At 40.6% G+C, this 25,119-nt stretch overlaps 1 protein-coding gene across 7 annotated transcripts in view; it reads right to left on the bottom strand.

Annotated features, from left to right (window-relative positions):
- Positions 1 to 4,752: 4,752 nt before the first annotated feature.
- The window catches only part of gab1 (GRB2-associated binding protein 1), a 218,534-nt gene continuing 198,167 nt past the window's right edge, over positions 4,753 to 25,119 (bottom strand). For 4 of the 7 annotated variants that reach the window (XM_078210911.1, XM_078210929.1, XM_078210948.1 and 1 more), the window contains 5 exons: positions 22,667 to 22,756; positions 20,121 to 20,220; positions 10,073 to 10,205; positions 7,436 to 7,564; positions 4,753 to 6,590 (listed from right to left, as the gene is read on the bottom strand). In XM_078210911.1, the coding sequence (XP_078067037.1) occupies positions 6,435 to 6,590; positions 7,436 to 7,564; positions 10,073 to 10,205; positions 20,121 to 20,220; positions 22,667 to 22,756 (608 nt within the window). In that variant the 3' untranslated portion in view covers positions 4,753 to 6,434. Of the gene's footprint in view, positions 6,591 to 7,435; positions 7,565 to 9,216; positions 9,332 to 10,072; positions 10,206 to 20,120; positions 20,221 to 22,666; positions 22,757 to 25,119 lie in introns of all 7 variants that reach the window. The other 3 variants (XM_078210938.1, XM_078210966.1, XM_078210920.1) reach the window with 2 other exon arrangements.

Below are 25,119 nucleotides of genomic sequence, written 5' to 3'. Positions count from 1 at the left end.
GCATACATTGCCAAGATAGCAAATTTGACATTCAACCTTTTTTGGTTGTGTTATGAATACAACTTCCTTGGTCATCAAGTCCTGTGGAGCTTAGTACGACCCACTGCTCCACAAGACCTCCAGATGTATAGGATCGGCCAGAAAATAATGAAAAGGAGCTCAAGGAACGCGTTTTCAGGCAAACTGCAGAAAGATTCCAGAAATTTAAATGAATGATATAAATGGAAGGCTTCAATTCTCCTCACATGACCTAGAACTGCATGGATCGTGTGGGAAGGTGGAATTGAAGTGGAAAATCAGCCATGATATTGCTGAATGGTGGAGCAGGCTCAAAGGGCCAAATGTCTGGCTCCAATTTCTATTTCTCATACGCCTCAGAAAACAATCCAGCACTGCTTCCTTCCTCATAAGAACAAAAGTGGATTATGGCTCACTGGGACAGCATTTGGAAACAGTGACTACAGTATAATTAGTTTTAGAGTGCTTATCAAAAAGGACATAAAACATTCAAATATGAAACTACTCAATTGGAGGATTAATTTCAGTGTGGATTGAACTCAATAACTGGCTATTAAACAGTAAATGTTCAGTGGGAGCTCCTAAGAAAAAAATATTTGCATTTATATAGCACTTTTCATGACCTTGGGACACATTTATGGCTAATGAAGTACTTTGAAATGTAGTTACTGTTGTGTAAGAAACATGGTGGTCCATTTGTACACAGCAAGCTCCCATAAACAGCAATGTGATATTGACCAGATTATCTGTTTTTGTGATGTTTGAGGGATAATTATTGGTCAGGATCACATGATAACCACCCTTTTTTTCAGAATAGTATAATGGGATCTTTTATATCCATTGGATATCTTGGCCAAACACTGGCATTTATGATTGTTCTGTACTCCCTCAGTATGATACCGGAGTGTCAGCCTTGATTTTTATGCTCAAGTTTAGAAGTGGCACGCTTGGTTACATGGTTCTGTGTTGTGTTATCTAAGTCATTAAATGTAGTGAATTGTTGAGGCCCCAGCATCGATCCTTGTGGGACACCACTAATCATTTCTCTCCGATTCAAATACATAACTATTATGTTCCTACTTTGTCTTGAATGTCTAACCAATTTCCTAACCAGGGCAATAATTTGCTGCCAGTTTAATGAGCTTCAATTTTAGTTAACAGTCTCTTATGTGGAGTCTTATCTAAAGTCTTCTACATACAAAATACATCGATAACATTTCCAGTCTATTACTTTAGGTACTTCCTCAAAAAATTAAATTAGGTTTTTTAAAAAATGACTCTTTCCGTGTTGACTTTCTCTCATCAGCTCAAATTTCTTCTCAGCACTCTCTGCCTTTAATTATAGATTCCAATAACTTACCTACAATAGATTTTAAACAAGCATGTCTAATTCACCAAATAGTCTTGATAGCAAATTTGAAGTCCAGTGGATTAAAGGGACAGTGGCTGCATGGATAAGGAATTGGCTACAGGACAGAAAACGTAGTAGTGGTGAATAGTTTTTAAGAATGGAGACAGACACCCAGGGGTCAGTATTAGGACTATTATGTTTTCTGATGTATACAAGTGACTTGGTATATAGTGCAGAAATTCAAAGTTTGCATATGAAACAAAACTCAAATGTAGTAAACAGGAAGAGGAAGATGGTTACAGACTTTAGGAGGTAATCGACTAGTGAAATGCTCAGACACATGGTGTTAATTTTTACTCCATTCTTAAAGTTACAAAGTCAATGCACAGAGTAGACCAGGCGAGCCCAAATCCATCTTTAAAGTTTAATTATGTCAAAAATAGGCTTACATTAACACAGCAATGAAGTTACTGTGAAAATCCCCTAGTCACCACCCTGCGGCGCCTGTTCGGGTACACTGAGGGAGAATTTAGCATAGCCAATGCATCTAACCAGCACGTCTTTCGGACTGTGGGAGGAAACTGGAACACCCGGAAGAAGCCCACGCAGACGCGGGGAGAATATGCAGACTTTGCACAGACAGTGACCCAAACTAGGAATTGAACCCAGGTCCCTGACGCTATGAGGCAGCGGTGCTAACCACTGTGCCACCCATTGCTTGCTCCAAAAACCAAATTCTAATTGAATTCAATTCATGGTCTCCACAAGAGAGACGTACAAAATCCAAGCTGACAAGAAAAAACATTGCACCCCCCTCTTGGGCTTGATCTTAGCCAAAAGGCCGAAAAGCAATTTGCACAGGTATAGGCTGCCTCCTGACTGCACATGTGGAAAGTCCAAAGTCTGTCAAGAATTGAAGTTCCCGACCTCCCTCTCAACAGTAAGATTTCAGTTTTATAACATTCTCCACAGGTATTTCTTGTGAAAGACCACTGGTTAGCCCAACAAGGCAAAGGTGACCTTTGTCTCCTTGAACCAGATTAAGTTGACCTAACAACTCAACACAAATGTACATCAGGTAGAAACAAAGTTCTAAGAAAATCCATGAAAGTGAGTAACTGCAGTTGAACCAGAACTAATTTGTTGTAACATCAGGAAAATCAATGCTCGGCACAGTGGGAATCTGCCCAAGAGATGTGTTGAGGGTCTGGTGGCTGTATTTCTTCATTTTCCTCATCCCTAACCACAGCTATATCAAATTTATTATAATGGGATTCCCGACTTTGATTGTCAGGATTCCTATTATGTCACTGCTGGGGATGAGGACAATCGTGGCAAGACTTCGGCCCCTGACATAAAAGGTGATTTGGGCGCCTTGCGAGATTTTTTCCACTTCCATCACCTGACCCGCCCAAGAAGAATGGGAGTGGAAAATCCTGTCCTATGTTTCTGCAGCCTATTCAGCACCAGCATCTTTGAAGCTTCCATATGCAAGTAGGAGAAACACCTAACAGATCATGGAGGAATTTGCTGTCTCAATGGATGTATTTTTAGAAGAAATTGATTCGGAGTCTTAGCTCAATTTTCAGGTCTTCTGCTGCATTTCCAGCATGCTTACATTGGAAGTGATTGAGAGGTACAGATTTTCAGTCCCTTACAAACAGCTGTATTGCAGATCAATAGATTTCCAACATTGGCTCATGACCTGGTGCCTGAAAGCCTGTGGTGGGGATGGGAGAGGATAAAAGCGTACAATTTCATCTAACAGGCTCACCAAATGAGTACCATCAACTCCTTCAATCACGTTTTGTTTAGAGGTTTCAAATTTCCTTTCAGATTCTGATTACTTAGATACACTATCTCTTTAAGGTGCTGACTTTTAATTTATCTCTCAATTTTTAAATTGTTTATTTTGGTTACCCAAACGAAGCGCATAACCTTTGATCAAAGTTCTGATTAGAATAATAAAGCTCTAAGTAAGCTCTGGCGCCTTTGTTCAGTTGGGATGGATGGATTGCTAAACTCACATTTCTGCAGCATCTCCAGCACCAGCTTTGAAGCTTCCTTATGCAGTTTGGAAAAACATCCAAATGTTCATAGAAGAATTTGTCGCCTCGGTTGGTGCTTTTAGAAAGAACGTTCTGATGAAGAGTCGTCATTGACCTGAAATGTTAACTTTATTTCTCTCTACAGGTACCTCCTGACCTGCTGAGTACTTCCAGAATTTTCTGTTTTTATGTCTATTTTGGAAAAGATTGCCTACCTGGGTCCCAGTCCAATTTTCAGACTTCTGCTGCATTCCTGGCACATTTACTGTAGAAATGCATGAGGGGTATGAATTTTCAGCCCAAGTCCACTCCACTATTTCCTATTAAGATGTTATGTGAGGATTCTGCGGTTAAAATGACTTGTAACTCATGTTCCATTTTTACTTTGGTAAGTCTGACACATTAAGATCAAACCTTAAGTGTTTCTCCTCCACTATTCTTATGAAAAACCAACATTTTACTTCAGGGTCTTTGATTTTTTAACCAAAATCTAGAATTTACTTGACCACTGATGCATCTTTTCATTGCTGATATTCCCAAAGATCAAGATACTAAGCACTGTAGAAGCAATCAAATTCCTCTCTAAACTCCTCTTTCCTCCTTCTAAGATGTGCCTTAAATCCTCTCAGAGCAATCTTTTGGCCATCAGCCCAAATACCTTGCAATGTAGCTTGGTGTCCAATTGTATTGGTAATGTTCTTATGAAGCATCTTGGGATGTTTTATCACATTGAAAGTTCTAAATAAATACAAAATGTTGTAATTGTGGAGAGGTTTATAGAGGGAGCTGAAAGCACAGTCAGCAATGACGCCACAATTAAAATTGTGGGTGTGTAAAAGACCAAATGACGGAGTGCCGGGAACTGGAAAGATTGTGGGGAAGGAAATTACAGAGATGAGGAGAGGGAAGAACATCAAAGGGTTTAAAAACAAGGCTGAGAAGTTTGTGTTGCCACAGCCAATGTAGGTCAGCAAATATGACACAATGGGATTTGGTGCAAGTTAGGATAAGGGCATCAGAGTCTTGAATGCACCATTCTAGCCATTTGTGCACACACCAGCTGCATATCTATATAAACATCAAGCTCATTATGGCCAATAGGGTCTGTGCACATATGAATAAGACAGAAAGAGAACATAAATTGGCAGAGTTCACCAAATGGTCTTTTCCAACTTAACAAAATACACTGCCTGGTCATTGAATATGAATAAACATATTAAATATCATTTGGTCCATGGTAGGGAGGAGGTTTGGGGATGAGAATTATGTGATAAATTTCAAGTCATCAGGATATTTGCACAAATGATTAGAAAATAAATTCAAACACCCTGAGCAGAATATTGTCATTGATTTAATTTTACATTTACATTATGACTGACATTTCCGTAACTTGCATTAAAATACAAGTAGTGTTACTGCTTCATTATAATGAGTAACCATCACTATGTGCAATTTACATTGAGAGAAAAGGGTTCTTCAGCCAAGATATTTATTTTAGATACAAAGGCTGTGAGTTGGAAAACTACAAACGTACACGTAAAATCGTCATTCATTCAAGATTTAATGATAAAATCTTTGATGGACTTCCAACATTTTTATGCATATAGACAATTTCCGTAAATACAAATGTTAGTAACTTTTAGTACATTTACAGTTTGTAAGCACTTTATAAGTGATCTGAAGGGAAAAAGGTTTTTATGTACAACATAATTATCACATTCCCGAGATAAGGCGGTGGTTACATTAGTGAAATGACGTAGGTGGCTCCTGGAGATGAGGGTTTCACATAACTGCTGTTATAAAACAGCAGGTGGCTTTTGTTTTTAAATCTAGGTACTGCATCCCGGATCTCCAAATGCAAAAGCAATGATGCAACTATCTGTAAAATCAAAGAACTTACAGCTGAAAGTAGGACAAAAAATTGCACAGTTTTTGCTAAAAACGGAATTTGTATATTTTGAAATAAGGCTCTCAGATACAAGCATGCTAGAATTTGCCAGAAGGTACCACCTGAGCATGAAAATTACGAGACATTTTTGTGGCATATCAAACTAGTTTTTCTCTGGATCAGTGACAAGGAATGCATGACTCTACCCTGCTGAATCTGCACTCTGCAAGTTTATTTTTGAATCCACACATGTAAATCATATTAAAAGGAATAAAATTTCAACTTTCCAGAGTTATGAACTCAACAACTGTTGAGTGAGTGTTCCTCCTGTGCATTAGCAATGACATATACACCAAAGAATGTGAAATCATTGGCATCTATGATTCATTCTGCTTTCAAATCTGGAAAGGAACTTGATGGGATTTTTGGATTTTCATTTTGTAGATAATTATTGGTAATGGTCATCTAAAGGTCACTGCCAGCAATGTTGCTCTAGAGTTTGAATGATGTATTAGTAGTTCTACTGTAACTACTTCTGTTAAGTCTAATGTGTCAAAAAATTGTCTTAACTAAACCTAGCTTAAATAAACTTAGACTTCGATTTTTTAAAAAACTTGAAAATTAGTTTAGCTAGAATGTACTTTTCAGACTGGATGTTTAAAATTTTCCATTTGGACTAGAATTTTTTTTAAAAAGTGAAGTTATTTTCTACATAGGTAGTATTGACTTTTGAGGCCAGATGCCTGCAATAACTAACAGCTGGTCCTTGTACCCTAAGTAACTCTTCCAAATGGTGTTTTAAAACTGAATATTAGAGCACTTGAAGCATCCCAAGTCCAAATGCAGTGAACATGCAGAGTCAAAGGTAGTCTCCGCAGACAATGTATAAAAATCCATACAACTTGCACTTAATTAGTTATCACCTTGGTTCCAATAATTTCCCCTTTCTGATGATGTATGTTGCTTGTATGTAAAGTTTTGAGTCTCTGGCCATTAATCACCTCTGACCACTTTATGAACAGATTGATGGCTTACTCGCGTAGGGCACAGTGGCTAGAAGGCCATTAGCGGCAGGATAGTAAAGGCATCTCAACAAGGCATGATGGTCTGTTTGAATGATGGTGTTGGGTCACTTTGCATTTTTAGCTGGGGTCTCTGACTCAGTAGACTGTCTTTCATCAGTCCATGCCTTTCTGGTGTTCTTCAGTGCAAGTGTTCTCTCTTGGTCCACCAATACATAATCTACTTTTTCATCGGCTGGTACTGTACCTGTACCATTGCTTTTCTGAAATAAAACAAACAGAAGATTGCAGCACTACTCAGTTTTTACTCCAAGCAACGACCACCTGCAAGTTCAACTATCTCAAGATGGCGCTGGAGCGAGGCGCCTTCTTGCAAGTTGCCCCCAGCATACTCTCTAATTCTATCTTTTACTCTCATACTAGGCTTTTAAAACTGTACTCTAATTCTTTTAAACCCTCTAATGATGCTCTATTTCAGTCTCTTACATTTTGCACCTTCCCCTTTCCTTCTCCCCTATGTACTCTATGAATGGTATGCTTTGTGTTTATAGCACGTAAGGAACAATACTTTTCACTGTATCCCAATATTTGTGACAATAATAAATCAAATCAATAACCAAGGAGAAACTTGGAGGAATGCAAGCCAATAAAGAATTGTATTGGCTGGATACACAACAGTTTCAAAGTGGAATTATATTTTCCAAACTCAGGCACATCTGGGTCAACACTATAATAGATTTGAAGTGCCAAATTCTGTGTAAATTATCAGTTGTTCCAGCATACTTGGACACTAGCCTTTAACAATGATAGTTCTTTAATGCTGTATCTCTGGATTAAAGGAAGATTTGGAATCACTGAAATAAAACCACCACGTAGAAACTCCATAAGGTGACTTACCCAATCAAAAGCAACTCCTATACTTTAAAAGAAAATGTATTGGGATACAGTGAATTGCAGAAGTATTATAGTCATGTTTAAGTGCTCCTAGTACAATGCAGCATAATTGGACAGTGGGGTTATAATGCCATTTTTGTAGCCAACTACAGATACATTTCAAACATTATGTGCAGTGGACTGCAAACACTCATCAACAGTATATAAAGTGTACCTTTCGAGGCGGTGTTGATTTTCCAGGGTCTAGATCCAGGTCTAAGTACTCCACTTGTTGTTTATCACCTTTAGATCTTGTTAAACTGCTTCCCCCGTCACCACATTGCAGTGCTCCTTGTTTTATGGTCTGCAAAAAAATCAATGGGTAAATTTGACATGACCATGGGGACAAAATGTACAGCTTAATATCACCAACTTTTCCCCAATAAGTTGTTGCAATACAATAGAGAATAGGTTGCTTTCTAGTGGACAAAATTGCTATCATAAAGCAATTACACTTGAAAATCTGTTTCGATTGTTAAACTTCACTTTAATCAGGTCAAACATTGTTCAAATTTAGTTGTTTAATAGTGTAGTACTTGAGTATTGCTGGAAAAAGACACGTTGTCGAAGCTTTTCACCTTGCACTCATCATGACAATTTGCAAGAATGCCAAATAAAAAGGGAACAACTTCATGAGAAAAGGGTGCTAATTGGTTGGCAAGTGTACTCTGATTGGTAAAGGCATTGCCATGGAGAATGCATAACTTAACTCATGCATTCAGCTTTACAGCAATACTGAAGACATATTTATTAAACAATTGTTTTTATCAGTGCATTAAATCCAGGTTCTACGTCTACTTGTTGATGAGGTTGCTGAAAGGCCACACAATAAAATGATTTTATAATCCAGTTAAAGGGAAGATGTGCCTGACAAACAGGCCCCTCTGGAATCACTAGTCAAACGGTCACAGGAAAATCTTTTCTTTCTTCAGCAGTACCTCTACTAACAAAGGATGGACAGAAAAAACTCATTCAACCAATGTAGTCAACTTCAATTGACAGTTTGGGTCTCTAATGCCTGGTCAGAAGAGAAACATGCAAAGACTGTATGATTACTGAGGGCTGGCTGGAGAATATTCTTTTGTTTTATCTTGTTTCAAGATTTTTTAAAAGTCCTCGAGAGGCAGTATGAGATCATGTGAGGTGCATGTCATAAAACAGTTAAATTAAAATGAAAATAAGTGATCCTATTGGTTCAGAAAAGTGATAAGAAATTAATAGCAGGAACCTATATTTCTGCGTGATGTACAAATGATAATATTAGTTTGGCTGCTGAAAGATATGTTGTGAATGCTAAGCATTCTCCTGGAGGGAGAAAAACATCAACCTGACCTACATTGGCTAAGTGTCAGTGTTCAAAGCAGGAATCTAACTTTTCTCCTGCCCCCAGGGTGGGAAATAGTTCAGGCGAGTTCAAATGAGCTCCTCTGTATCCTATTTCAACAGGAAATTAACTGAAGTGATCATTAATACATGAAAAATTATGATTCTGGATTGCTTACATCAGATGATAGCTGTCACTTCATGAACTCGAAATATGTCTCATTATATCCAGTAAGAACAGAAGCGATTGCAATGGATGAGTCCTGCAATCTCACTATCATTACCTGGGGCCATTTAAAAATAAAGGTACTTGCTTGACTATGTATTTCTAGTTGAAACAAAATTGCTGTTTCGAGACTCTACGCGAGCTTCTGATGAAGAATTAATAATATTTATAGCCCCTCTAGAAGTTATTTGGCACATTACGCCTTCTTGTAAGCCATCATCCAAGAGGCATTATAGTTAACACCTCACTGAACATCATTTCTCTTTAAGATTCTGTACATCTGTAACATATTAACAGTGTGAACTCAACTGACTGCTCAAGAGTGGCTGACCAAAAATAACAATGCTTTACAGTGAAAATCCCTTTTCATTAAAAATACACAGTCTTACTGAAAAACAGCTGCTTACAGAGGTGAAAGCTGTGGGTCCAAAATCATCCCACCTCATCTCTTCTGTCCATTCCCATGCTGATACTTCCCGCTCAATGGGTGTAATAGGAACAGTACAATAGAAGGACTCTTCACTGAAAAGAAATGAAGGGACAGAAAAGAAAGGAAATGGTAAACTTAAAGAAAGGAGAAATCAGAGCAAGTAGAAAGCTTCAGAAAACTCCGAGGAAAAGCCATGATGTGGAATAGCACAGACCTGAGAGGAAAAGAAATGAGTAGATGGGAAAACAATACAAAAATAGTATTTAGAAGATGTCAGTATTGGAAAAGGCAACACAGGCGTTTTGACGTCTTAAGGGGAGCTAGAATAAAAGTAAGACAGCTTCTAATATAAATCATAAAAGGAATCAAAGGAAAAAGAGCGATTAAAGAGAAATACAAACCAAATGAGAGAATTCACAGATATAGGAGGAGTCCTTCCAAGTGTATTATTCCAATCTGGGAACATAATGACAAATCCAATCCCATTTTGCAAAAGATAAGGTTTAGATTATCACGACTTACCCAAATGCAGCATTTACAGGCAGCCAGATAACTAATACCTCAACTTTTCTTTAGTAACACTAAAGTAGCCACCCAGTGATACTATGTACGTTTTTAATAAGAAATGGAACTTTTTAAACAAGATGTTTTATGAGAAGAATCAAATCAACCTATTACCCATGTTAAAATCAGAAGGATGATCACCACTGTTGCAAATTTTAACGGTGAGTGCTTCAAAATACTCTACCTACATTGCACTATACTTTGTTTCTCTGCTGAGACTGTGACATGATAATGCTACATGAAAATCGGTGAATCTGAAGGTTACATACTGGATCGTCTGTGGAGGGAGCAGACTCCATGGCCACGTAGTTCTCTTCACTATCCTCCTGTGAGTCAGTGCTGGAAGCAGTGCTGTGTATGGAAGCTGGTCGGGGATTGACAGGAAACCTGGAGTGGCTGATTCTTAGGGATTATTGGGGAAGGAAAAGAAGCAAGAATCCAAACAATTACACTTTATGATCCTCCCATATACACGATCAGCATTTGCAAAGTATAAAACTGCACGTGAGGCAGTGGACCGAACCGAAGACTCATGGACAAACCACAAATTATACTCAACTCAGGACAAGATAAAAATCACGCCAAGTTAATTAATAAAATATATTGTGTAAATGAGTTTAAAAGCAGAGATAAATCCAAGTTTGTCCCATGTCCAATTTTATTGATGTACAGAATGTTTGGAACAATTTTTTCAAATTAATTTTCCAAATAAAACAGCTTTTGGTAATTAGGATCAAATGTGAATTCATGTAAAATGAAAAAAAAAGACAATCATATAGGACGTTAATTGAAAATAAGTGACTGGGAGCCATGGGAACAGATCATTAGCCCCCAAATAGGCTTTTCACGGGAGTTATGTCCAATGTCACAAAAAATGTTTAGGTAGTATCCAGTTTCTTGAGATTAATCTACTTTTGCTAGATGTAGGCAAATAATCCCAATAGTAGGGCAGATGCAAATGTCCAATTTTTTTAATGGGAACTAAATTGATTTAATCTCCTCGAAATGAATGAAAATACTTGTTATGTTCAAGTGAACCTTTAGCTGGTAGAGAATCAAGTTGTGGGTTCATGCCTCGATGCAGAAAGTTTGGTACATAATTTTCGCTAGCTATTCAATGCGGTTCTGAAGGAGTACTGCACTATCGGAGGAACTGTCTTTATAATGTGATGCTAAACTCAGGTCCTGTCTGTCCCCCTTTGTGTACAAAATGTTCCACACCACTATTCAAAAGAAGAAGGTACTTGTCCCATTGCGCTGGCCTACATTAATCCCTTAACCAACATTATTAAAACAAATTATTTGTTAATTTCTTTCAATGCTCTTTGTGTAACCTTGCTGTGTGTCACCTAGCTGCTGCGTTTCCCTACATTAAAACAATTGACTACACTTCAAATATATCTTATTGACTTTGAAGTGCTATGGAGCATTTGGTCATGAAAGGTGCTAAAGTAAGTGCAAGTACCTTCTTTCATTTTAGCATAAAACATTGCAAAAAGATTTTTAATTTCTAGCGTCAGTTAACTGTACAAGAATATGTTGAGGCATAGCCATTATTTTTCCAAACACCTGAGAAAACAAGACTATTAATTTTACCAAAAAAGTTCAAATACTGGGACCTTATCTTTTGCAAGATAAAAGGTTCCAGTGTAATGCATCAAAAAGTGTTAAGAGTACATGGCTCTGTACCAAATGCTGCATCAGCTGCTCTGGAAATGAAAAATGATGGGGTTCAAGTTGTCATCAGATTGCCTTTGTGCACCACCTAACGGCCAGCTCAAGAACAGCACAGCCAGAAGCCTTTCTGCTGATTACCCTTCTGCAAGTGGTTTATGATCCAATCAGAAAACAGGGAGCTAGAAAATAAGGATGGCAGAAGACAAAAGATGGTCCATTTGCTGCACACATTTCTTATGTGCTCCTTTTGCTTTACAGGTAAAGGAAAGTTGCCCAGTTTTAACACGAGAGATTCTCATGTTCTCAGGCTTGTGATCACAGAAGGTAGAGATTGCATGCAACACAATAAATTTGCAACTCATCTGGAATTTAAATTATGGGGGTAAATTTAAGCATGTCTGACTTCTAAAATATTTTCTGGATGTGGACACCTCTCAAAAATTTAGTGTTCAAAAATGTTTTTAGATGTATTCTTTCAGGGAATGTGGGCATTGCTACTAAAGCCAGCATTTATTGTCCATCCCTAATTGCCCTCCAGAGGGTGGTGGTGAGTTTTCTTCTTGAATAATGCAGTCCATCTGGTGTAGGTACACTCAGTGTTGTTAAGAAAGGAGTTGCAGGATTTTTGATCCAGTGACATTGAAGAAATGGTGATACATTTTCCAAGTCAGGAAGGTATGTGGCTTGAAGGGGAACTTGCTGGGGGTGGTGTTCTTAATCATCTGTGCCCTTGTCCTTATAAGTGCAGAAGTCACAGTTTTAGAAGGTGCTGTCAAAGAAGCCATGGTGAGTTGCTGCAGTGCATCTTGTAGATGGCAAACACTTTTGTCAACGTGCATAGGTGGTAGGAGTGAATACTTTAGGTGGTGGATGGGGTACCAATCAATCGAGTTGCTTTGTCCTGGATGGGGTCGCGCTTCTTGACTGTTGTTGGAGCTACATTCGTCCAGGCAAATGGAGAGTATTCCATTACACTCCTGACTTGTGCTTTGTAGATGGAGGACAGACTTTGGGGAGTCAGGTGGTGAATTATGTGCTACAGAATTCCCAGCCTCTGAGCTGTTCTTATAGTGCAGTATTTATATGGCTACAGTTCAATTATCAACATCCTGAGGGGTTGGGGTTGGGGGGAGGTGGGAAGACACCATGCACCAGAAAATGAACTGGACCTGCCATATAAACATTGTGCATACACACACCACTCTGCTTTGGAATTCTCATGCAACTCCTTCACTGTCACTATGTCAAAATCCTGGAACTTCCTTCCTAACAGCACTATAGGTGTTCCTACAACACATGATTCAAGGAGGTAGCTCACCACCAACTTCTCAGGGGCAACAAATGCTGACCCTGCCAATGATGCCTACATCCCCTGAATGAAAATGTTTTTAAAAAGGAACAGCTAAGTTTCTGGTCAATGGTAAGCTCAAGGACGTTGATAGTGAGGGATTCAGTGATCGTAACGCCATTCAATGTCAAGGGGAGACGTTAAGAATCTCTCTTGTTATAGACGGTCATTGCCTGGCAATGTTACGCAAATGCTACTTGCCACTTAACAGCTGAAGTCGGAATGCTGTTCAGGTCTTGCTACTTATGGATATGGACTACTTTTATATCCAGGAGTTGCGAATGGTGCAATCAGTGAACATCTCCACTTTTGACCTTAGGGTGAAAGGAAGGTGATTGATAAAAGCACCTGAATATGGTTGGGCCTAGGACATTGCCTTAAGAAACTCCTGCAGCTGTGTCCTGGGACTGAAATAATTGCATCTCTAACAACTACAACCATCTTCTTTTCTGCTTAATATGACTTCAACAGTGGCGAACTCTCCCTCCAATTCGTATCAAAACTGATCCAAAGATTTCCAAGGATTTATAATTATACCCATACAACTAGTTTATCTTTCAGTCATATTTAGCTCTAGTTAGCCCACTTCTTGCATCCTCACCAACCCAAAGCTTGGAAACAAATGAAAAGTAGATTGCGCTACAGGTCTACTTTCAATAGCCAAGCTAATCAGTAGGTGTTACATAGTTAAGTTAGGGAGACTGAAAAAGCATACACTTATCAGGGATGGAATTGAGAATGCACTGATGTACTTTTATGAATGAATTTTTATTTTTTAAAAAAAAATCCAAGCTAACACCTATATCACCCAAATTTGGTGGAATCAAACATTGTGGCCACATCCAAAGTAAGTTAACCTTCATGAAGAAAAAGTTAATGTATAAAGCAACCAATTAATATTTTATGCACAATTTTCAAGCAGTACAGGCTGAAATTACAACATATACGTGATCCGAAAATAGAAACATTCCTGCAAAAAAATGAACATATGGGGATTTATCAGACTTAATATAACTGATAATCTCTATTTAACTAATAATGAATAGACTGGAGAGTATGTTTTAAATCTGAAAGATTTAGGCATTCAATATAGGCAATTAAACATTTCAGAACTAGGCTTTTTCCAGTCAAGAGTCTGATGTATTTCTGTGCAATATGCTGTAAAAGTAACCACAAGGTGGTACAAACAAGCTCTGGCTTGCAAGGATTACATTCTTTCAGCTGATACACAAGCCAAGTGCCACAAATAGATTCTGGTGTTTGTTTTATTATTACAGCAGTGCAAGTTTTTCTTTCTACAGAACAGGGTGTGGACCAGTAAATCAAACACTCCTACAATATTGTGCCATGTATATTCCACAGAATTCAATCAAGGGGCCAGTTAATAATTTTGTGGGGTTAATTTTTTAATATCAATACATCTAGGTAATAGATGAAGGGAATAGTAGTTTATACAGTGTACCCCCTTGCAAAAAAAGCACGATGCCACAAGTCAAGCGTACAATTACAGTGCGGCCCCGTTATAACGCGATGGTTGGGGTCCATAAAATGTTATCGCGAAAAAAGCGGGGTCGCGCTAAATTGGGGTTCAAGAAAATCAACGTTCAAACTTACCCAATGTTGACCTAACATCCTAAAACACCTATTATCGCCCTATTTGACCCGTTACGGTCAAATAGGTTACGGTTGAGAACGGAATTAAATCTCAGAGGTCGCTATCCAGCAAGCTGCACATGCGGTCCAGTTCTCCATCGCCATTCTCCTTCGAGTCTCCGACTCACAGCCCATCTCCAACAGCAGATGTCCTCAGGCGCAGGAGCCCCAACCGAGGCACCTCCTCGTTGCAAGGCCAGGGGGCAGCTCATGCCGGACAGTCAGGCAGGGCACCCCTAGCAGTCATGGAAGGCATGGTCCGTGAGGAGGAATTGAGAGTCATCGGAAAAGCAACAGGGCAGAGCAGACCCATTTTGCCCCTTGATAAAAAGTTGGACCAGTGCGGGAATGACGTGGGATAGTTGGACACATTGACCCCTTTGCTAGATGCTCTAGACAATAGAAAAGATACGCCTGGCTTGGGAAGCCCTCGATCTCCAAGCATTAGTGGAGCTTCTTCAGCAGAAAAGCAAAGACAAAAGAAAGGCTTTGTGACGGGAGCTGTGAATGCAGAGAGCCTGCAGAAGAAAACCACTGCTTCCAGAGCGCTTCATGAACAGGCCAAAGGCTCTTCGTCCAGAGCTCAGTTAGCTATATCTTCATCGCACAAGAACCCTCAAAAGGTTTCAGTTGCGCGCGAAAAGAGCGAACCAAAAGTGGGAGCCCGACATTCTTCATCAAACTCAGTTCTCCAAAAGGACACGGCCAAAGGTCAGGAATCAGCCTTGTCAGCGTATCAGCAGAAACCTAAGTTGGTCTCGCCTTCTCCAGCACGGAAAAAGGTGCCTGGAAGGTCCAAAACTTCTGAGGGTCGGTCCAAACGCAGTCCCTCTCCTGAAAAACGCAGACTAACGTCGTCTTCTAAAGCTAGCAGTATGAGCAAGAAAACGTGAGAAAAAAAATCAAAAGGAAAAGGCTCCCCAGAAATGCTAGTCTGGTTTTGTTACGATGACACTTCCTCTTTCTTTCTGACTCTTTCTCCATTTATTACACTGGCTTTCAGTTTGGAGGAAGGTTTAATTTTTTTTTGTGGTTAGTGTGCCTACATTGTTTAGGGAGATTATTGATTTCAAGCGCCTTTTGTTGTGCCATCAAACCAAATAAGGAAAATGTGGTATGCGAGGATCATGGAACTACTTCATCGGTTACCTTTACTTTTCCCCAGAGGCTGGCCTTCCCTGGTGGTTTTAACACAGCTCTTTGTATCAACCTAAAGAACTTTTTGTTGCTGAATAACACTACGTACTGTTCAATGAATGGTTTGATTTTAAAAGTTTTTTTTAATAAATGTTCTTTTTAAGACTAACATGACTACTGCATGCTCTGAGGAAGCCATCAAATTAAGTAATCACTTTTATTTTCTCCAGCAAGGGTTTGTTTGCTTGATGCCATGTTAAAGAAAAAAAAAAGGGTCCAATGATTCATCGCGTTATATCTGAATTCGCGCTAAATCGGGGCGCGTAAAATCGGGGTTCCACTGTATAAAGCCTTCAGTAAAATATAAATTTGATTATGCAAGGTTACACATTTATTTAAATAAAAACAAATCTGGGTGGAATTTCCCATTTTTGAAATTAAGTGCAGTGGTGGGTGGGTTCCATGGCACATGTCCTGCTGGGCGGCGTGGTGGGAAATTACACCTGATTTCACACTTGTCCACTCATTAATTACACGTGTGATTTTATCTCTGAATCATGTGGCGGGTCGAGAACTGATTTGTCCGCCCTCGCTGTCACCCAATGGTTCAAAGGTCCTGGTGCCATATTTAAACACCAAACTCACTCCGTCTAACCCAGCTTTCAGAAGAAGAGGTGTGGCAATGGCTGTGGCAAAGAAAAAAGTTGCTCCGAGATTTTGCAATGACTCCCTGGGGGCTCTCATGAATGATGTGTGACAACACTAGGATACCCTCTATGCCAGGGGTGGCTCCAGGAGGTCCAACAGCCTCATCGGCCTGGTACACCTTTGTGAGGGTGGTGAGCTCATTGGGTAACCGCCTTCAAAAACGCAATTCAGTGCAGGAAGACAATGATTGATTTCATCTGCTTCGCTAGGGTAAGTCACCCTTCTCCTCATTCCAATCTCACATTCTCATGATGGCATCATGCACTCCAAGGGTTACACTGCTCAGTGATCTCACACAATATTAGCGGGGACACATCACCAATCACCAGCATTTCATCTATCATGCTGCACAAACTCCATCTTTACTGGGGAGGGCTCAGCACACACACAAGATATGCATGCTTCCCAACTCTCCTCATCACATTCCATCAACATATCTTCATCCAGGCCAAGCTTGCCTACAACAAGAGGGAGAAGTCCCAAGCTGGGGAAAGAGGGACAAATGCAACAAATAGATTTTGGTGTTTGTTGTGTTATTATAGCAATGAAAGTTTCTCTTTCCACAGAACAGGGTGCAGACCAGAAAATCATAGAATCCCTACAGTGCAGAAGGAGGCCATTCGACCCATCAAGCCTGCACCAACAACAAGCCCACCCAGGCCCTATCCCCGTAAACCCACATATTTACCCTGCTAATCCCCCTGACACTAAAGATCAATTTACATGGCCAATCAACCTAACCTGCACATCTAACACTCGTAAAATGCTGCATCATGTATATTCCACAGAATTCAATCAAGGATTCGCTCTTGGAGCTCTTTGGACACATTATAAAATGTGTAACCTTATCAAAACATCCCCTGCAATCAATTATCTTTTATACTGATTAACCTTAACTAGCACTTCAGCAAAGACTGGACTCCATTTGGTCTGTGATCCATGCCAACTGGATGAAGCATCTTAGAGATTGATCTAGCACATCTGCAGCAGCTGTGCTTCCCAGATACTTGACCTCATTTCCATTCTCACATTCCTCTGTGTTGAAACTCAAATTGAGTGACTACACTCTGAAGCCAGTGACTCCTGCAGTCTCTTTAAAGCACTTAAAAGGCAATGGTTCCAATGTAACTTTCTCCAGGGGACCCTTCACTTTTCTCCTATCTCTGATTCCATTTCAATGTTTTGAGTGCAAACAGGTCGAGTCTGCCCCACAAAATGGGCTCCCGAGGGGAGCCTTGGGATCCTCTGATATACTGACTCTGAATTCTGCCCTCCAGACACTTTTTCACTTTGGATTTGTTAGTGTGCCATTACTTCAATTTGCCAAGATGATGGCACTCAGATTTTATTAGACCAGCTTCGATCCTCCCTCAATGAGTGTTATTGTCCCTCCAATTTTCCTGGAACCCTACAGCTGCAGGTAGAGCTCCCCCGTTATTCTCCAACATTACCCCCCAATAATCCTAGTTATAGTGCTCAATATTCCATCCTTCCCACCTGAATCCATACCATCAATGTCACCATGCCCACTGTGGACCTTGACCCTCCCTATCTTGAGGCTGTGTGAATTGTCACAGAAGAAACCCAGGAAAGTTTCAAATAGCCCCTCTGTATTACCATTTTCCCCTTTACAGGCCACAGGTGTCTCCCCCAACTCTTAGCATCTCATCTGTGGCCCAATACCAAGACAGACAAGACCATAGCCAACGACAGCAAGATCATGGCCTGCATACCAAAATATGCCTCATTCCAGTTGAGCACATAGACCTTGCCCCTCCCTGCAGTGGGACTACAACAGGCATGCCACGCATAGCCCTATAGCACTGCTCGGAAAAACCTTGAACTGACTTCAATCTGGCACCCTGACCATCAGGTGTGCTAAGTCCCAAGACCAATTTCACTCTTGCACCCTGATTACTTGGCCCCAGACCAGCGATTTTGACCATCTTTTTCTTAATTCTCCCATTCCTTCTTGACTGCTGACAACAGTGTTCCTCCCCCACAACCTGGCCCTCATGTGCAAGCCTCTCTCTTCCCTTACATCCCTGAGTCTCTGTGCAAGCCTTAGTCACTTATGCCACACTCCCCACCCTCTTTCACAATCTGCATGCATCTGTTCCAATTCATTTAGTTCTGTTCCCATTCCACTCCTTACTGTGTCTGCGTTTCAGTCTTTAATGTTGGGTTCTAGCTTCCCCACCCATGGTCTCCCATCTGCCTCTGCCATTGTTTTCACAACTCCTCCAGCCCCACTGTTGCCCATTGTCCCCCATGTCCCCTCCCCCACCCCGACCCAATGCTGGTCTCGGTCTGGTTTGCTGTCCTGCCTGGGCATCCAGATAACATCCTTTTGGACACTGGAGAAAGCCAGTAAGGACAGCAAGTCTACACCCCCACGCTGCCGGTATAGCATCTCCCTGGCCTTGGCAAGAACCCGGAGTGGCACTTCTGCAAGTAGGCTTTAAATGTCACACTCATCTTGAAGTCAGGAGCGAAATGAGTGGCGTTCAGCTGTTGGCCCTCATTTCCAACCATGTTTCAGACTGCTCTTATTTTCTACTAATGTGGCGCTAGATTAGGAAGGCTGAGAGATTCCGGCGAGTGGCATCTTTAATGAGCATTCATGACCTGGTAAGGAATGCAAATGGGATTCCTGCCTGGATCAATGGGAAACCCAACCCGCCATCCACCACCGACTATGAAATATTGGTGCTTTTCTCATACCATTTCTTCATAATAGCAAACTGGCCACTCCCTGACTCTTCGCCCATTTCATGGTGATGAGGAAATTCAAAACTGTTTCGGGTTTCCGATTTTTGACCCCTCTCTAAATTTTTCGTCCCCGCCACCACGAAACCTGTCATGGGGAAAATTCCGTCCTCTGTTCATTAAATAAACTTAACGCATATAATAATTTTAATTCTCTTGCCGGTGTGAATCTGTGCTCCAGAATAGGGTGGTATATGAAGAAAAGACAAAGCAAGTATAAAACATAACTGTTGAGAATGAAAGATCGAGGTCATTTGGCAAACAATGTGAGCCTATAGAAAGTGGGAATTAGATTCAAATCATTTTGGGATCCTAGACCTGAAGAACAGGTAACCTGGAATGTCAACAGAACGGGAATTTTGTGTTAAAGAGGTGGGAAACTGAGGAAACACACGTCAGGAGTCAGAGCTCAGGTTGTCAGAGTAGTGGTAGGAGAGGATACAAGATTCAGGTTAAAAGTTAAAGTTTATTTATTAGTCACAAGTAAGGCTTACATTAACGCTGCAATGAAGTTACTGTGAAATTCCCCTAGTCGCCACAGTCCGGCGCCTGTTCGGGTCAATGCACCTAACCAGCACGTCTTTCAGAATGTGGGAGGAAACTGAAGCACCCGGAGGAACCCACGCAGACACGGGGAGAACGTGCAAACTCCACATTGACAGTGACCCATGCCAGGAATCGAACTCGAGTCCCTGGCGCTGTGAAACAGCAGTGCTAACCACTGTGCTACCGTGCCACCCTGTGTATGTATTGTGTCAGTTTGATAGCAGAGTCAGAATGGGAAACTCAAAAGTTTTTAGTAACTTTGTTCAAATCTCCATGCCAACTTGAGGTAACTCCCTTTTTGTGTCTTAACACACTGCTCTGCAGTTCAAATCTTTAAATTTCCATGAACATTTAAAACACATAATTAATGCAAAATCAGCTATAGTTAAGGATTGATATATCCGAACCCTGTTGAACAAATGCAATGTGACAAAAATGCAATACGTTACAGATAATATTAAGTGACTGTTAGGACTTACTCTCTGGTAAAGGTTTTGGTCACTGGCGATCTTACTGGAGCTAATTCTTGCATTTCTTCAAATTCAGGTAAAGGTTTAATTTCCAATGGGGCAGGTTTAACTGTGGTATAAAAAGTGCACATGAATATACTTGTTGTAGAAAAAGAATGGGGAAATTGCTGGGTGTCATTTAACAAACAGCATACAAAATATTAAAGGTGCTGGTGGCATGTTTACAACTCAGAGCATCATTTAAAATTGGAAAAGTATACAACTTGTAACTAACATCACAGACATATTAATTGGGGATTATTGGGCCCTTTGAAAATACTCTCCATTAAACACAAGAAGCTTTAGGCACTTGGACTTATAATGTTTCATTATTGTAACCACTGGAAAATCAGTTGGCATCATGGCCTATTCTCAGGAAGTGTGGGAAAACAAGAAATATGGTTTCTCAATCCACCTCTTCCCCGCCCTCCTGAGAAAATGATCAAGATCTGGCAAAACTCTTGACAGTAAATTTGTTTAATCATCCATCTCAGGTTCTCAGAAATGCAAGCCAAGTGTTTTAAACATGTAGCTGGTTTTAGAAAACTGTTCTGTGAAAAACTCGCTGTTTACACAAGACTAAAATCAACAAAAATCTTAGAATGTTTAAAATCAGTAAACGTACTGCAGAATGTATTACTGCTCGTGTTAACACGGGCAAACAGAAGTTGGCTGCAAATCAGCGAGGAAATTTCAGAATGTAGCTGCACTAATTAGAAACAGAGCATTTGATCGCCCAACCTTGGCATCAAGTATAGCCTGCCTGATGCACAAGGTGCTGATTTTACAAGACGGCAATATTGGTGGGGGGGCTTCACTGGCCAGCAGCACCATGAGGAACTACAGGAGGCAAGACCGATGATTTTCCATCCATTCATTTGAAATGTTTGAAAACCATGTCAATCCACATCTGAATTTTCAAAGCGTGCTGCCAGACAAAGAGACTTCCTTCTAAAAGGACAGATTCAAAATCTTTCTTAATGTGCCAAGCACACTGTCAAGTTAAAATATATGATTTGGTTGAATTCTGTAAAAGCGCAGACAATTTTCTAGAATTCATAGAACCCCTACAGTACAGAGGGAGGCCATTCGGCCATCGAGTCTGCACCGACCACAATCCCACCCAGGCCCTATTCCCGTAACCCCACACATTTACCCTGCTAAATCCCCTGACACTAGGGTCAATTTAGCATGGCCAGTCAACCTAACCCGCACATCTTTGGACTGTGGGAGGAAACCCACGCAGACACGGGGAAAATGTGCAACTCCACACAGACAGTGACCCAAGCCGGGAATTGAACCCAGGTCCCTGGCACTGTGAGGCAGCAATGCCACCATGCTGCCCCAATTATGCAAGTACAGTCCGTTGAACTTGTAAGCAGCACCAAACCAAATATTTCACTGTTAAAGTCCAACCCATTTCAAAATAAGCATTAAGATTTTAAAATTATTTCTCCATCATTTTTATTTACAGAATCCACGAAGTGCAGAAGGAGCCCATCGAGCCCCCACCGACTCTCCAACAATAATCCTGGCTCTATCCCCGTAACATCATGTATTTACCCTGCTAATCCCCCTAACCTACACATCCCTGGGGCAATTTAGCATAGCGAATCAACCTAACCTGCACATCTTTGGACTGAGAGGGGAAACCAGAGCACCGAGAGGAAACCCACGGGAGAACGTGCAGACAACACACAGACAGTGTACAAGGTCGGAATTGAACCCAGGTCCCTGGCACTGAGAGGCAGCAGTGCTAACCACTGTGCCACCCATGCTAATAAAATTGAAAAAAATAAAAGTTGCAGCTAAATCTACCTCTAGTCTTCCTGTTCTAACTGTGGAAGACAATAGATTTCCAAGGCATGCTGCTGTTGGCTGTTCAAGGAACAAATTTACTTTCATTTGCGCTTTTTATGTATTATATAAACGCAGTTTGCTTCATGTTGGAATGCAAGTTGCTTAGCAATAAGAGGAAGACTAAACTAACAGGGTTTTAAAAATATTCACCACAACATTTTAATATGTTGGAACCTTTCTGCAAACTCTCATCAGGACAGCAGAGGCCACTCTAAACAAAGTTTGCAATTTATTTCTGCTCAGATTCACGGTGTGAATTGCTGTTCAATGGTTCACTTTTGTTCAGTATACAAATAGTGTAATTAAGTTGTCAATAAATTCTGCTTTCAAGGTAAAATGGAACCACTTATTGATTATAAAGTTTAAAACCTTTGTTTAATGGCAACCACATAAGCTGTTAGAATGCAAGTGTTTTACAAGTGTAGAAGGTTATGGATTATAAATAGCAGATTTCATGACTTATCCAGGAATATTTAGCATTGTATAAAGATATCAAAAGTGTAAAATGACAAACAGAGTCATAATGTTTACTGATTAATTGAACAAGAATGCAACCTAGTGATGGGAGGATTAATCGCATAGTAACAGACATTACCAAAAGTTTAGTCAGTTAAAGTTGCAAGCCATCTTAATATAGCAAGCTGAACATTACCTACCCTTGTGTCGTCTTGGAGGAAAGTCACCTATGGTTTGAGTATCAGTTCGTTCTAAAACAGGTTTAGCTCTTAATATTTTAGGACTTTGACCTAATTGATGAGAAAAGAAGACTCTTCGGTTATAATTTTTCTCTGTAAAATGGCTGTGCAATGTTGGGCTTTTAGCGTGGCCAGTTAGCTGTGCTGAAATTGCAAGTGCAAGTGTTAACCAGCCGAGCAAAAGCAATCTGGCCAATCAGCCAGTCTTCACCATGCTCATGCTTAGAGGTTCAAAGCATTATTTATTTACTTTTTAAGTAGAAGAGTAAGTAGCTATAGCATGCACACGTCCTAAGCGGTGTAGTCAAAGCAGGCAATTACTGAAAAGTAAATGCAGAATTCTTCCTAGGATACAGATGAACTTCCCAGTATCACACAAACAGCTCAAACGCTTGTCACAACCACCAACCTAAACCTCTTTCAAACAGCTCCACAAGATTCGCCTACTCTCAGATGCCTTTTTCAAGTAGCCATTTTCACGGATTTTCTGAACAGTAAACACCTGCAGAATCGTGTGCGCGGAAGAAAGGCAGCGTAGTCTAATCTGATCCTGCTCTTAGCTGACACATACACATGTTACAGCAGGACTAGCTAGATAGCGATCAGTTTATAGGAAGAGGTGACTAATTGTTGCCCATCCCTGGTTGCAAGGCAGTGAAGTCAGTTGCGAAGACAATGTCATCAGACAGATTCATTTTTATCTTAAAATCTTATGGAGTTTTGTTCTCTGTTTGCGCCGAGGAATGGAATATCTTCCATTTCAAACAGCCACTGTCATCAGCCAGGCATGCAAGGTGGGATGCTGAGTAAACATGCTCTGCTGTATCTGACCAACATGCCTGGCTCTAACTTCCAAAGCTCGCCCTTTCTCCACATGTGAATGATCACCAACTTGGTGCTCAATTAGGGTGGGACAGCATTTCCAATTCAGGAATGCAGCATAAAAAAATAATCTATATTGCACGCAAATCTTAAACTTTATCAGCCATCTGCAATTCCATCAGTCATTTCCAGTAAACAGCCTGACTCTTATTTGGTTAGTTTCGCTCTCAAAGTCCTGGAGACATCAAGACTTCTGAAAGCCACATCCTCAATTTCAGCCATTACCTCAATCTTTCAAATTACACGGGAAACAAACCACATTTAACACTGGCATTTACACTAGAATTAAACTGCTTGCTCACAAAATCTCCACTGCTTGCTTTAGCAAGGGGCTTGAACAGTTGGCTCCCATAAGCGGTAATGACTTCAAGCCCAAGGATGGCTGGAGACTCATTTGTTTCCCCCTCAAGTTGTACAAGGAAGAGGCTAGTTTCATCGTGGACTGCTGAGTAATGCACTATGTGAAATGGAAGCTTCACTCTGATCAGAGGGAAGGGCAAATTGACTCGCCCTCCTTGAACTCTGCAGCCAGGGTGTCCCAATTGCTTTCCCAAGTGCTTAGTGGAGTTGACCAGCAAACAAGCTGGCCCTACATGATAGGAAGGACCTGGATTTGGTTGCCAGTTAGCTGCGTTAACTGATATCAATATGGAGGAATGCATCACAGTCAGCCATGATGCCTCTTGGTCGGGGATGGAGGCGGAAACCAGCAAACACTTCTGCTCCCAAATACTATCAGGGATACTTGGTGGAACTGCAAATGTAATTATCAGTTTTGGGCAGGATTAGTACAAAAGCAAAATACTGCAGATGCTAGAAATCTGAAGTGACAACAAAAAGTGCTGGTCAGGCAGCATCTGTGAAGAGAGATAGAGAGCTAACCTTTCAGATCGATGCCCTTTCATCAGAATTGGGAAAGTTAGAAATGTAACATGTTTTAGTTAAGTAAAGAGGGAGGGAAGGGGTTTGGGAAGAGGGAATGACCAAAGTGACCAAGATTCCTCTTGATAGGGAAGATTAAATGACGAAAGGGATGATGGTGCCAGGCAAAAGGGGACGGTAATGGGATAAGCAAAGGAAGAAAAGATGTGTGTAGAGGATTTGTAAATGAGAAGGGCAGAATCATCACTAACAGTTGATATTTAGGAAAAGGATGATAATCAGAAATTGTTGAAACCAATGTTCAGTCCAGAAGGTTGTATCTTCCAAAGATGAGGTGCTGTTCTTCAAGCTTTACTGTAGGTTTCAATAGTGTTGGAGACTGAGGTCAGAGTTGGAGTGGGGCAGAGAATTAAGATGACAGGCTACCTGAAGCTTGATGTGCAGTGAGTGGAGGTGTTCCACAAAGCAGTCACCAAATTGGAGCTTGGTCTCCCAAGTGTACAGGAGATTGAGTAGTGAGCAGTGAATGCAGTGTACTAAATTGAAAGTAGTACAAATAAATTGCCTTTGCACATGGAAGCAGCATTTGGGACCCAGGGAGTTGGGAAAGAAAGAGATAAAAGGCCAGGGGTTGGATCTCTGATGCTAAG

The sequence above is a fragment of the Mustelus asterias genome, chromosome 1, assembly GCF_964213995.1.
Source record: "Mustelus asterias chromosome 1, sMusAst1.hap1.1, whole genome shotgun sequence".
Lineage (NCBI taxonomy): Eukaryota > Metazoa > Chordata > Chondrichthyes > Carcharhiniformes > Triakidae > Mustelus > Mustelus asterias.
The sequence above is the reverse complement of the archived record's forward strand: the minus strand, read 5'-3'. Positions and strand labels throughout refer to the sequence as shown.